The sequence below is a fragment of the Pelmatolapia mariae genome, linkage group LG6 (genome assembly GCF_036321145.2).
Source record: "Pelmatolapia mariae isolate MD_Pm_ZW linkage group LG6, Pm_UMD_F_2, whole genome shotgun sequence".
In the NCBI taxonomy this organism is placed as follows: domain Eukaryota; kingdom Metazoa; phylum Chordata; class Actinopteri; order Cichliformes; family Cichlidae; genus Pelmatolapia; species Pelmatolapia mariae.
Window position 1 is genome coordinate 15590264 of NC_086232.1, and position 14801 is coordinate 15605064.

Sequence of the window (14801 nt, forward strand, 5' to 3'; positions counted from 1 at the left end):
CCCTTAAACTTACACAATTCACTGTATGTGAGTAGGAAATCTTCACAGAGGGACACACACTACATATATGAGTTGACACTTAATAAATTAGCAGTTAAGATAACAAACAGCACTTGAGAGTGCATGCATGAACAAGAACTTCTCTGTCTTGTTGTCAGCCAATCAATCTCTGTGTCTTTTGCTTCGTTACGATTACAACCAACTGTGCATGTTTTGCAGTCATTATGCTTCATTTCGTTAAATCGCTTGAGAAATAGAAAAAAAAAGTACTAGATAAGGTTTTCGTGCGATGCCCCCCAACTCCTCGAACACATACACAGAGTGGATCAATAGCAGCCTCCTCCCCCTATCTTACATAATAAACACCAAGGCCTAAACAGCAAAACAGCTTCCATTCCACCTGTGTGGCCTGCAGCAATAGATTCTTTTGTCCCTCGTGGAGAGAGAGAGACAGAAGGAAGAGAGAATCCAACACCAAAAAGAAGACGAACGATACTGGAAGAACAAACACCACAAAAACGAAAAGCAAAAAGAAGCAAAACAGACAGGACGCCAGAGAGAGAGAGACAGAGAGAGAGAAAAACCACATTCTACCCGCTTGGTTCACATTTCAAAGCTCTGAAGGATGTTTTTGAGGGAAAACTCCAGCAAAATGCATCTTTTCACAAAGACAAAATACCATTCTGACTGGGCAGAAGCACAAACTGAGCAAAAAGAGAAATACGCCTCTGGCAATTATATCTGCGCCTTATCCTATATGTTGACTGTTTTATACCTTTAACTCACTGTAGTAGAGGAGGAAGCATGGCATGACTGACCTCTTTACAACAACCTCATTGACTCACCAAAAAAAAGCCAGATTAGCTTTCATGTGGGTTTATGTGTGTGCGCGCTTTTGAACAGAAAAGCTAGAAAAGATGTACTTTACTTTTATACACACACACACACACACACACAGAGACTAACACACAGGTGATTATCTTCCATTAGGCAACTTTTGTTGCTTCTTTTAAACTGCCACCTCTTCTGCTTTGAGAAAGAAACACTTAGGCGTGATAGAGGGTTAGCATCAGTCTAACACACATACACACACACAAAAACAATGTGCACGGGCAGCAACACATACTGTATGTACTCTGTAGTCCTGTCAAGACCAGAATCTCTTTCACATACCAAGCATGCACACAGAAACAGGTAGATACACACACAAACTCTCTCGCAATCCAACACACACACAGACACAGCGAACAAAGTGTCAGGTGGCAGTGGAAACGTGGTGATTTGTTCCTCCTGACAGACAGGAAATAAGGGAGTCGACCAGGGACCTCACTTCCTCTAAGACCTGACTAACCTGACATCTATCAGACAACACCCCACACACACATGCATTCACACTGTCCAATGTTTGGTCTACTCTAAAACACATGCACACACACACACACACACACACACACATAAATTCACCATCCATCAGGCTCCCAAGTCCCCGCAGGGGCCTCCAGAATTCAAATGTGGCATTAAATACTTGTCTGTGAGCAGAGAAAGAACATGTGCATAACAAGCGTTACATGTACATTTTAAATTGTATCAAAATCCCCAGGTTGCAAGCTAAAGTAATGAAAGGTGCAATAACACCTCTGGTAACAAACAGCCTCTAATACAAATTGCTTCTACTGTTCTTAAAATATTGCTTTTTTTTTTCTTAGCTCCAAGCAAAGGTTGCCACAGAAATGTGAGACCATCAGTGGAAGATGATGAAAAATTGAAAATAACGGCATAATATTGGTGAGGCTGTCAGTAGAGTAAAAAAATAATAAAATAAATTAAAAAACATGAATAGCGAGTGCAGCACTGACAATGATCATCATTTAGATGAGCCTTCTAATCTACCCTCTCCTCATTACTCCAAGGTTAAGCAAATTTCCACGTCCGCTTTTGCTATTTGACACTGATGAGAGGGAAGGACTTTAGTGTGTACTTGAGGATGGAAGTTTGCGCATCAAACTGCATGCTAGTCTATTTGATTTGGGTTTTGACATCATGCTCTGAACCTTCCCAGCCCACAGCCCACCATATAATGTCCTATCTCTGACCTCAATTCACTTAAGCATGCCCAGTAGACCAATCAGCACCAAGTACCGGCTTAGCAGAGCCAATGGCATGTGTCATATCAAACCTAATCACACACTGATAGAGCCACTAAGTGGGTCAGCTTTGTGGTGAAAGTCTTTTCCCGGCGTAGGACGAAGGAAGCAGCTTCAAAGTTCATGGTTAGAAGGAAAACTTTTGCGTTCCACTTTATTTTTTTATACTTGAGCGAAGGGCAGTGGTTTAACAGCTGGCATGCTGGAGTCAGATTTAAGCCTGGAAAAGCTGTATTTTTCACACTATATTGAACCAATAATGCTTTTATAGGTCCAGTTTAATTATATATCTGTTTTTTGATATATGATATATACATTTTTTCTACTCTGGGATATACTTAAAATAGTTATCTCAGGCACACAGCTCTGGTTGCAAGCACAGCAGCTGCTTTTCAAGCCTTTTATTTACAGGGGGCAGCCAATGAGGGAGGGTGGCCGTAAAGGAAAGCGAGCTAAAACAGCTTGTTTTAGACAGATGATGAGCGGCTGAGGCGTTTCACCAAGATAAATAAGGATTATTTTGAACTGTGATTCATAAAACACTACACCCACTAGTAGTGCTGGGCGATATGGAAAAAATATTTATCACGATATGAATTATTTTATATCACGATAACGATATATATCACGATATACCACCTGACCTGTGGTCATCTGGAAAGTATGCAGTCTGTAAACAGCGAGTGGAGAGGGTGCAGTCTTTGTTTTGAGTTACTGTAAAGTATGTCGCAAATCCGGGTGCATGTAAAGCAGCACCATGTTGCAAAACCACAAGACAGTTTCTTTGCGAAAAATATCATTTTTTTATACTTTATTTTCTCTTGCATAAAGTTCAGAGTATGTATAGTGAGAAGACAACACTAATATATTTGCACAGGCTATTTAACCCTTTAAGACCTACCATAGAACCAAGTCCGCCAGAGCTTATCTTTACATTTATTTATTTTGAGTGTCTTCATAGTTTTATTTTTGAGATACACAAATTTTTATATATAAATGAAAATAAATAAATGCAAATTTGCAAAAAAACAGCATGTGCATCAAAATAAACTATTTCCAACAGTGTAATTTGACTTCTAAGCATCCCAGAAACGATACAGAAGAGCATAAAGTCAAACATGACTTTTAAAAAGACCAACAGACTTTGAAGCTTAAAAAACTACATTTTCCGCGAAAGTGACGTCACTTCCGGTTTCGGACAGGTAATGGTGGACATGCGATAGTTTCGCTGACTTATATTCCAACATAGGAAGTGTTATGAACAGCTGATCGGATCGGCAAAGCGTGTTTCTGGAATATTATGTTTTTGTTGCTGCAAGTCTGGAATATTATGTTTTTGTTGCTGGAAGTGCTTTTTATGCAATTTTTGCAAAGCTATATGTGGAAGAAAACCGTGACCTAGGGCAAGCTAATGGAATAAGATGTAAGTACAACCCCTACGGTTTCATATGCAAAAAAAAAAACATTATTGCGCTACCTTACGTGGTTCCAGTTCTACAGGGATTTAAAAATAGTTAGGGAAAACGGAGTGTGCCTGCTCTGACCGGTTGTAAAGGGTTAATGATATATTTTATGTAATAATTTGTAAAATTCGGGTTAGAAACGATAGAAACGATAGAAGACAAATGGCACGATAGACACTTTTCTATCGTCCACACGATATATATCGTCATATCGCCCAGCACTACCCACTAGTATGGAGCTGCAAGCATAACAGTTCTGCGTTCAATTTAGGCTTCTTAAAGACCACTGGCACTGTATACATTAACGTGTCTTATACACGTGAACTCCTTCTGCACATTTTCAAACTTTATTCGGCAGTGGTCCTGAGTGGTTTGGGTTTGGTACAGAAGCTAACAAAAAGGCTGCTTTTAGAAAAACCAAGAAATTGTTGCAAGTTTTTCATCACTGAACAGCTATATTAAAGATAGTAAAGCCTTCTGGACTCCCTCTGTTATTGATGTAGAATATGATTAACATTTGGAAACACTGCGCATGTGACCTATCCTTGACTTCACCAGAATATACGTAAAGTCTACAATGAGGCTCTGTCTGGATCCATGCTGGAAATGCGAATCAGTCAAACAGCTGTGGAGCAGAACCCACTCCGTGACAGGGAGGCAGAGGTTGGAGGGTGAGGGGGGGGATGAGTTATGAATAAAGAAGGGAGGGTGGAGAGGTGAGCAGATGAGAGACGGAGGTGGGGGTGGGTGGATGGGGGGACAGTAAAATGCTGCCGTCACTTAAACTCTAAAATGAAAGATCGATGAGCTTATTTAAATGTGCTCCCAGAGACGAGAGTTGGCTCATATAAACCCCCTCGCATTTATGAGGACGGGTGTGGGCATCGATTGACGGAGAGAAGAGAGAGAGTGAAAAGGGGAGAGGGGCAGGGGTGGGGGGAGTGGGTTGTAAGGAGGGGGGAAGGGGGGGGGGATCAGGAGGATCAACCTTGGCTCATGAATTTCATCCTTTTCCTCCTAAAATAAAACGTCCTGATAAATGCTGGGGATAAAGGGGTCGGAACCTGAAAAATCTACAGTCTTCGATTGGCCGCCTGGCACAGCTTATCAAATCAATAAACCCCCACCACCACCACCCTACCCCTTCACCACAACCAGCCTCATCACCAATCTGTTTCACTAATTTCCAATTCACCCCCTTCCACCCCTTAAACCCAGACAGCTGAAAGGGACTGCTGGGCTTGATGGTGGGAAAATTGGGGGGTGTGGTAACTTGGGTGCTGGTGGTGAGACCTTGACATTAATAGGAGGACAGAAGGAGCTGACTCTGCAGCCGCTGGCAGGAGGGAGGGAGGGAGGGAGGAAGATGGGAGAGTGTGACAACTGGGGAAAGAAGGGAGAGGAGAGCAACTTTTGACATGCACAGAGGTGTTGTCATACCGTCATCATTGATTGAACTGCAGGCAAGTCTTTGTGAGTGACAAGCACGGTGCGCCGCATTCTTCCTCCAACCCAGCACCGTTTTCTTTTCACCCCCTTTCCTCACCACTCCCTTCTCTCCTTCCTCTACTCCTTCTTACACCACCTCCTTCCCCTCTCAGCCACACTCTTGACTTTCTCACCCTCCCCGCTCCCCTTCTTCACACTCATGCGGGCACTTTTCTTGTACTTAAACCGCTTGCACATATCCTCCATACGTTCACAAATAGCACACCCCCACACTTCTCTTTCACATACACACACGCACAGACATTCCTAAGACCCCCACCTCTCCTCCTCCTCCTCCTCATTACCCCAAAGTCTCAGCCTTACGTTCTGCCCACCACACCATCTGTGATCCAGAGAAAAACTGCATGTCAACACCAGCCTGACCTTTTCCATGCTTTTGTTTCCCCACTCTCACATCCTCCTATGAGGTACATTAAAAAAATTCACATTCATAGCACAAACACTGCAGTTTCTTTCCACTGTGGCGACAAAAGAAAACAACAACAACAACATATAAATACTTAGAACAAGGCAACCCACCATTTCCACCTTTGGTAAGGGATCAATATCTCATCATATCTGTCTCCTTTCCTGTTGCCATATTCAACAATTACTCCACTCAGCACGCAGCTACAAGTCTCATACTAATCCGGACACCTGCCCAAGCAACAGGGTCAACGCCAGAATGGGATACGGCTTAAATGAACACACTGTGTGAGGCTGCATGTTTGTGTGTGTGTGTATCTACATGTTTGTGCATTTGTGTGTTTCTGTGCCAAATCAAGAGCTGTAGTTAAGCAGGTCACTGCATAAAAGGGGGATTATCAGTGCCTGGAAACTGTAACACTAAGACACCCCCCCATACACACACACACATCCTCAATAACTTAATCCTGCGATTTATTGTATGAATAGAAACAATAATAATAATAACAATAATAATAATTAATACATGCACTGCACAAAATACCTAGCCTTTTCTGTCTCTGAACACAAGAATATAATTACCAAAAAAATGTTTGCCCCCATAAAACCACCCCACTCTTTTCCCCTCCTGCAGACATGGATTAGAACTCCACCAAGTGATAAACTTAATGTGTTAAATCATTGTTTTTGCAGTTTAGGGTCAGCATGATTGCAGTGACAAAGGGGTGTTTGTTAAGACAATAGATTTTCTGCTTACATCAACTATGAAAAAAAAAACTAAAGAACCCGCATTAAAAATCTAATGAGAAACATTCTTATTTGCTCTGCATCATCTGTCATTTGAGAGTTCAGCTCATACCTTGGCCGTGCAACATGTGGCAGTTGCTGCCGAGAAGGAGCAGGAGAAATAGAGGCATACACCGGCTCACTCTCCGGGTCGTCACGGTTCCCATCACCATCTTCTCCCGGCTCCCTGCAGCGGGTCCATCCACACGCTCCGGAGATCCCGGACAGCTAATTCCCGGCTTCATCCTGCGGGAAAAGGCTCCGCTTCTCGCGCTTTGCTTCTGCAACTCTCAGTCTCTCTCTGCCCTGCGCACGAATGAGAAGAAGTGCGAATGGGTGGCGGAGGTGCTGGTGGCGGGGGCAGGCTTCAGCTCCCGGGGTAAAGCTGTCACTGCTGACAAACTCCCAACTCTCACTCCGCAACTAGGCAGGCTGTGGGGGTAAGGAGGCTCGGTTAACAGGCAGACTGACTTTCCCTCACTTGTCCGGGGCTTCACGGTGTACCGGAGCCGTGATCTCTTAACTGCAGCGGCTGCGGAGTCCGTGTCTTTCCACGACCTGTGATAGTCTACCTCATTTCCATCTGGATTGATCCGACCATCGAGTTAATACATTAGAGTGTGTGTGTGTTTAGACTTATCGGCTTATTCTCTGCTATCGACTTCAAATCCGCGCTTGTTTTGATGTCTTCACCGGGGATTTGTCCCGCGGGTCATTTAGCCGTTTACACGGCGGTCGCATTAACAGAGAAGCGATAAAACACCTAAGTTATCCATCCGTAGTCTGCCCGTATGGCTGCATGCTCTAAAAAAATCAATCCAGTAATTGATTCGGTGAATTCCCTTGGATTTAGTCAGCAAACAAAGTGTGGAAAGGGCACCCGAGTCTCTTTCTAAGAGACTCTGTTATCTGAGCAGAACTTAAGATAAAAGATATCCAATTTGACACGTTAAACTCGAGTGTCCGTGGGTCGAAACTGTGTCCACTCTTCTCCCTCGCACACAAGGACACTCTTTGCCCGCGCGCATACGCCACACAGTCCGGCTAACTTGTGTTGTAATGCGCCGCGGCTCGGATTACTCGGAAAAATGAGACAACAGGTTCACAAAAAATAATGGGAATTCAAGTTTCTCGGCAACAACCGAGACTTTTCTCCACCTTAGTACGGGTGCACTGCCGTGGAGGCGCTGCTGCGAGGCACCAAAGTGGCAGGTTTGAAGTGAAAGAGCAGCCGCTCAGAGCCAGACGGTAACGTTACTCTCGCTGCTGTTACTGCGACACTGGAGCCTTTCGCTGTTTTATCCAGAGTCTTCAACGGTCCCCCCGCGAGCTCGCACGAGCCCGGGAAAAAGCAATACTTCAAATATATGTTTTTATTTTTTTTATCGCTGTCCATACGTACTCACGAGAGTTTCTATCCTCAGTTTGCGGCGTTTTGTTTTCACCCCGCTGGTTTCTTCCGTGTCGGAACCCTGTTGAGGCTTTGGGAGCCGACTGGGGCGATGCGTCTCCCTCCACTGAACACCTGCCACCCTCCTCTCCTCCGCACAGACTTGGGGGAGAGAGAGAGGGCTGTTGGTTAGACTTATCCGAGCAGCTCCTGCGCACCTACTCTTTTATGAGCGCAAACTTCTATTGACATTAGTTTGAAATTACTTTTTCACAGCGTTAGCCTCTCCCTTAATCTCTCCGGTAATCTATCCCAAACTCAAAAACTAAACTTCCATTCACTATCATCCGTCGCTGCTGATTGGGAGAGCTCATGGTTCCCGCTATTCCTATTGGACAGTCCGAACCGAGGGGAGGGACGCACATCCAGCACCCCCAAACATCCCTGCCACACACACAGATAGACACACACACACACGCATATATAAATATATGCAGGTTTTCGCTCTAACCATTTAGTATTTAGGGATTTTATATTATTAGTTTTGTTATTTATTACTTATTAGGGAATTTATATAAATGGCTGGGGAGGACTGCAAATGAGAAGGAGCCACCCAGGGGATTTTTTTCACCTTGCTAACTTCAAAGAAATTTCACTATATATTATTTGACAAAAGAGGAGCTCTCAGAAGCACTGCTGGCGGTGCAGCTACATGCACATCACAAAATAACTGCCTGGAGCTATATCTTAGCACTAATGATAACCTAGTTTCTTCCATGGTGAGGGTCATTAAATGGCACATTAATATTAAAGCCTACAACACAGTGACCTTATCTTTTATTGCCTCAATAAATCCTCAGAGACAGACTTTCCATCCCCCGAGTGTCCAAATAGTGTTCCTGCATTGTCAAGTTGTCCCCAATGAGCTCTCCCCTAGAACCTACGCATCGGCTCACTCATTTATCTTTCCATCCAGATTCATTTGGCAATTGTCATCTAACTTTGTTTCCAGTAAAGTGGTTATAATGCTGAATTTAGTCTCCATCAGTAGCTTAATCTGCAGTGCTGAGACTCAGATTTTGTTCTGCATTTCACATTAAAATGCCAAAATTCATACTAATTTATCTGCAGAAGTGGTTTCAACCCCCGAAATGTATTCTTAAAAAGCCAGTTTATGTAACACGAGTTTATAGTCGCTTTTTCACTTAAACTTTTTTTCCTTCTGCCCACAGAAATAGCATCAGGAGAGCAGTGAGAGTGAGCCAAAACAGTATAGCTGTGGTAATGGAGAGGTACAGATTAACTGTGGGTTCACCAGCACAAGCAAACCTCCTTTTGAAATTGTCATTTGACACTTTGTTATGAAAAACAAAGAAACTAATTATTACTACTTTAAGTGTAATAATCCGGTTACATTTTATATTACACTTTAAGTATGAAGGGTAATATAGAGGGATTTGCTTTTCGTCCCATTAAATGTCAGTCATTCACTCATTCATTCCATCAGTGCAGATGAGTCACTTCATTTCAGTAACAAATCTTGGTCTCTGGTTGCCACATCACTGCTAGTTTCTTCCGGTTTGTAGTCCACTTTAGAAGCCCAAATCACTACCCTGCTGAACACCCAAAGTGTGTAAAATGACAGTGATCTGCACAAAGTCCTCTTTGCATAAAGGAGCTCTAAAGCTTTTCTGGCAGCTTGTACTGACTTTACACCTAACCTGGCATAGTAGCAACAGTAAGGCCTTTAACTACTTGGCTGTACATGAAGAAAAAATTAGAACAGCTCCCCTGTGAAATCTTCAATTCTTTCTTCTAAGTTTACAAGGTGCTAAAAAATTCCCCTGCTGCACACCTGGATGACCTGTTGCACACCAACTGGTCGTTGCATCTTTGGATCTCACCTTCCTCGCCCGCCCCCTCAGATCTCCAACGATCTCCACACCAGGCAGGCGGCAACATGTTTATAGATAGTGACATACTGCTCTCACATTTTGGATGTCTGCCAGTTGCTATGATACCATCACCATTTTCACAACCTTCAAGCCTGCTCAGACACAGATATGGCTTTTGTCTCTCTCTGATGAGGTTACTTTCATTTGTTTTTAGTCATGAGTTTTTTCAAGCAGCCTTCTCTGCCACATTGTCTGTTGCCCTTGAGTTTGAGCAAGTTTTTTTGTTTTTTATTTTTTGAATGAAGTATATTAACATGCTTTAAATATGGTGATCCCCCGGCTCCCCACTCACCTCTGACCTCCACTTTCATTTAAAACAAGTTCTGACTTCTTTCAGATCTCCAGCGCTATTCCTGTCCAAGCCCATACTTTTAATGAAGCCGTCTTATTTACAGTCTTCGACTATCTGTCCTGTTTCAGCCGAGGTGGGTCATGGATATTGCAGTAATGCTGCTTGAATGAACGTAAGAAGCATTTTAACATGTTTGGCTGCAGGGAAAATATTCTCCAGAACTGACCCGAATCATAAAGTGAAAGAAGAATAGAAAAAAAAGAAATTGTAAAAGAAAATCTTTGAGGTAATAAGTTGTTTATATTTTTTACCCTCTGGTGTATCAGCCTGAATTTTATTTGATACAAATCTTGTAAAAAAAAAAAAAGAAAAGAAAAGAAAAGAAAGAAAGAAAGAAAAGAAATAGCAGGATTTTGAAGAAAACTTTCAAAATTCTTTCCAGTTGTTCAGTTAAGATACACCCATTAATTACTAATAGCTACTCGTAAAAAGGAACAACTCGCCCACAAGCTACAAACCATAAAAACAAGACTTAATGGGATGCTGATATTTGCAGGCGATCCAACACACCGAGCATTGTACCTGCAATGAATCTCTACTCAAGAAGTAAGTGCTAAGTCTATCTACCTATCTATAACCCACGGCAGCTATAAATAATATTTTTATGCACATAAATGTGACCACACAGAGACACACACACACCACACATGCACACACACTTATCTGGTGCACAGACATGAGTGCTCACAGGTTTTAATTCTGGAGCCAATTTAGCTTCCAATTACCTGGGTATCCAGTACAATTACCACTGCATTTTCTACCCTCAATCTATCTATTGCTCCCTATCACCAAAGCATCCTGTTACAGCTTCTCACCCAGGGAGAAACACATATAATTACAAACACGCACGACACCCTCCCACAAGTTTATGCACACAATATTCATCGTGTAAGGTCACCTAACCTGCAATGTGCACGGACATCTATCTCAAGACATCAAGCTACAGCTGCTCTGCAAAACTCTCGTACGCTTTACTTCACCTAGTCACTCCCTTCCTAACATCCACCCAAATACACACACACACACATACACAGTCACACTGAGCACACCCACTCTCTTACAATGCAGTGGCGAGGTGTCCTCCACTGAGGTCTGTGATAGGGACTGAAAGATGACACCAATCTCTGTTGTTCTCTCAGAGGCAAACATTGGGAGGGTCCCCTGTCTCTTTAACACCTGTTTGACGAGGCTAATGACTTCAGTCCCAGCAATCAACGCAGTGGTGTGTGCGCACGCCCGTACCCACATAGAAAGGCACATGCAAGCGCACGCTGAGCTAATGAGCGGTTCCCTGCAGCTCAAGCTGCCATGGTAGAGAGAGATAATGTCAATATTAACTGACCTGTCATAGCAGTGGAGTGCTGGGAGGATGCACACAATGGCAAAGTGGCTGCAGACAGAGACTTTAAAGCTTAGCTGCGGGACACTGACTAACAGCATCAATTGGTTATTCTTGTTGCTTTTAGAGCACTTGTTCCCATCATGACCAAGGTTTTTTGTGTGTGTTTGTGTGTCTGTGTTATTTTTCCTAAACTGCTATTTCACCAAAATGTAATTGCTGCAGGTTGCTGGATATGAATACAGCTTTATCACAGCTCGTGTGCCACACCCAGTCGGTATTTACATCAATATTACATAGAGCCTCTGTTGAGCACAGAGACATAAAAGGCTAGTGGCCCCTTTGTGTTGAGTCTTCTACTGTAATGTAATGGCAAGGCCATTTTTCAGATAAAGAAGCTCGGCGATTGTGAAGTGAGTTACTGCATGCCTAGTATGTTCATTATTGCTTGTATGCTTGCTTTCATTTGTGCACAGGAATCCTCCAGTATCCTTTTCACTGGCCCTTTTTCTTCTGCCTTCTCTTATTTTCGCCACATTTGTGCAAAAAATAATTACAGAGGAAGACACAACATTAAAAGCTAATAAGCCGAATCACTAGAAGTTCACTTTTTTCTAATTGAATTCACTCATAATTGCCAAGCTGGCTGCTTCCACAGCCTCTCTATGTGTGGTTTACAGTTTAGTTTCACTGTAGCCCAGGGTGATGCTGTATTCTTGTATTTCAAGCAGACGGAAACCTGATTCTCTCAAACTAGTAGCTCCACCTGTTATCCAAGCTATCTCCTGGGGCAAAAAAAGAGGGTGAGGGTGCACCGAGAAGAATAAGCAGGAATGAGGGTGAGCTCAGGATAGCAGGAAGCCTTTCATGTGAAAAAAAGAAAAGGGAGCGGGTAAGGAAATGAAGAGGGAATTGTAAGGAGTTGGGTCACACCTGTTGAGGACTCAAAGAGACAGGGAGGGATATGAGGATAAGTGTAAAACCAGTGGGAGAAAGGGAGGATCGCTGTGGAGAGGGATCACTTTTTAGTGAGTGGAGCAGATAGAAAGGGGTGTGAAAATCACACTCTGGGCTTTCAGGAGTCTTTTATGGAACAAGAATGAAGGAAAGTAAGTGAGAAAGCAGAGCGAGGGTGGCTATTGAAGGAAGAAAAGGGAAAAATATAACCAACCATTTCAGGGTCACCGTGTGGACCGGGCAGAGAGAAATCCAAAACGAAAAGCTCACGCTGTGCGCAAGTGGATGAGTGTGCAGGTCTATGATGTTTTTTGTTTGTTTTAGTTTCTTTGTGCATGTGTATGTTTGAGCTCTTAGCTCCTGCTGTGTATCGTCCCTGTAGCAACAAAGCGGACAGTTAATCTGGAGCTGGCTTTGTTTCGTGTCAACCAGCTCCTCATGTGTCCGGCCTCACCGCAGGGCCTCGCAGCTGGCCTCAGAGAGCTGCAGTGCATACTTTTGGGATCGCACTCTGAAGCTCTTCGCAGTGCACCTGTAATCACACACAATTATCCAGCATCACACTGTGGTGGAGGAGCAGGCAGAGTGGACATAGTGTACGCCCATGAACTGCACATAAAAGGAAAGCAAACAAAAGGGGAACAGAAAACACGACTCAGACTGCTCTCATAATGTAAAAGGCAGTATCACAGAATCATAAACAACCACTTAATTGGAATTGCCGTGCTTCCGCATTCATAGACATGTAAGAGCGTGTATTCATGTACATAGTGTTGCGCACAGGGATGCCTGAAGGCACTCACTCCACGCTCTTCCACATGGTGTGGACCGTTACAGAGATCTTAAGAGAGAGTGATGCCATACCCTGAGGGAACCACACCATGAACTTTAATTTCCCCCTTTTCCATCCAGCAGTTTCTCTCTTTCTCTTGCCTTCTCTCTACTTCACTGCCCTTTACTTGTCCTCCTCCACACTCTCTTCTTTCCTTATATATGTTCAATTTCATCTTGTTGCCAAATACATTTTTTTCCTCCTTCTTGCAGCGACAAACCTTTAAACTAATTCCTTTTTTCACTACTTGTTCCTTCCCTCGTCTACATTTTGGGTTAATTTGGCCTAATTTATCATTTAATCAGATACATTATATCATATTAAATATAAAAAAAAATCCAACTCAGTTGAATTCACTTCAATTCAAATGGATGTTTTTCTTGAAGCAACTGATTTCACAATAACCTACAGCAACTCCTCGCCAACCAGTCATTTAATAGCCTTTTTGTGGTGACAAATGGTTGCTAGGGGGTTGCAGACCGGTCTCTAGGCCCATGTGACCGAGGTCTTATACAGCCCCAGTTAACAACAGAAGTCATCTCTCACTTTATTTTGCAAGGGAAAGATTCTTTCTTTTGAAAGGTCTTTAAAAATTATTGGGCCTGATCATTAATACATTTGTATCCAAAGAGAAGGATTTAAAATGATTTGCAATTTCACAGGTAGCCAGTGAGGAGATGCTGATGTGGGAGAAACATGAGCTTTCTTTCTAGTCCCTGTCAGTACTCTTGCAGTGGGAAGTTAAATCAACTGAAAGGTTTTAGGGAACTTTATGCAGTAGCAAATATCAAGGAATTACAGCAGTGCTGTTATCCAGGAGGCTTCCTAGGAAAACAGCTGATCTATTTCAGCTGGCTCATTCCAAACACTTTAACTCTGAGCGTCTCCCAAATTACCAAACACTGTTCCTTGCCTCCTCACAATGTTGTGAAGGCCTGCCACTGAAAGCAGCCCCACAAAATCCAGAGATTTAATTCTCTGAGGTTTAACTCATGATCGGTAATGACTCCAACCCTAGCTCCAAACCCTAGCAGCTATCCCTGCCCTAACCCCAAGTTAGGGCAGGGATAGCTCAGTAGGTAGAGTGGAGGCCCCATGATCGGAAGGTCAGGGGTTCAAATCCACTGAATGGCTACCCTGAGGTACCCCTGAGCAAGGTACCGTCCCTACACACTCCTCCTTGGGCACCCAGTGGCTGCCCACTCCTTCACTGAGTGAATGGGTTAAATGCAGAGAGGAATTTCCCCACGGGGATCAATAAAGTATACATTATATTCAAAATCTCGACATAAAGCTTGTCAGAAATCTTCCACGTTTGATTTAGGAGATCCTCAACCTTCCAGCACCCAGCTGTATTACACTTGAGGTTAGCCAGACTGCTCCAACTGCCCACATGCTGGGAAAACACTGCTTTTCCCTTCAGAGTCATGTGCCATGGCCTCACTTCAACCACTTGTACATGAGAGTTACTGCTTCCACAACTGCCAAAGTCACTCTGCTTAGCCTGCCAGTATGTGTCAGCTGGCCCTGGAGTCCCACAACCTCACCAAGTTAGGACTATTAATGAGGAGAAATCAGAAAAAAAATTCTGAAGGTCATGTTATTTTTGCTGTTTTGGTTTCAACAAAGTATTTTGAATTCAAAACAGATGTAACTGCTCTCAGACAGA

The 14801-nt window shown here is 43.3% G+C and overlaps 1 protein-coding gene across 2 annotated transcripts in view; it reads right to left on the minus strand.

The window, feature by feature from the left end:
• LOC134629035 (protein sidekick-1-like) overlaps nucleotides 1–7909 on the minus strand; it is a 274623-nt gene extending 266714 nt beyond the window's left edge. For both annotated transcript variants that reach the window (XM_063475922.1, XM_063475921.1), the window contains exon 1: nucleotides 6381–7909. In XM_063475922.1, the coding sequence (XP_063331992.1) occupies nucleotides 6381–6552 (172 nt within the window). In that variant the 5' untranslated portion in view covers nucleotides 6553–7909. The remainder of the gene's footprint in view (nucleotides 1–6380) is intronic.
• Nucleotides 7910–14801: the final 6892 nt, after the last annotated feature.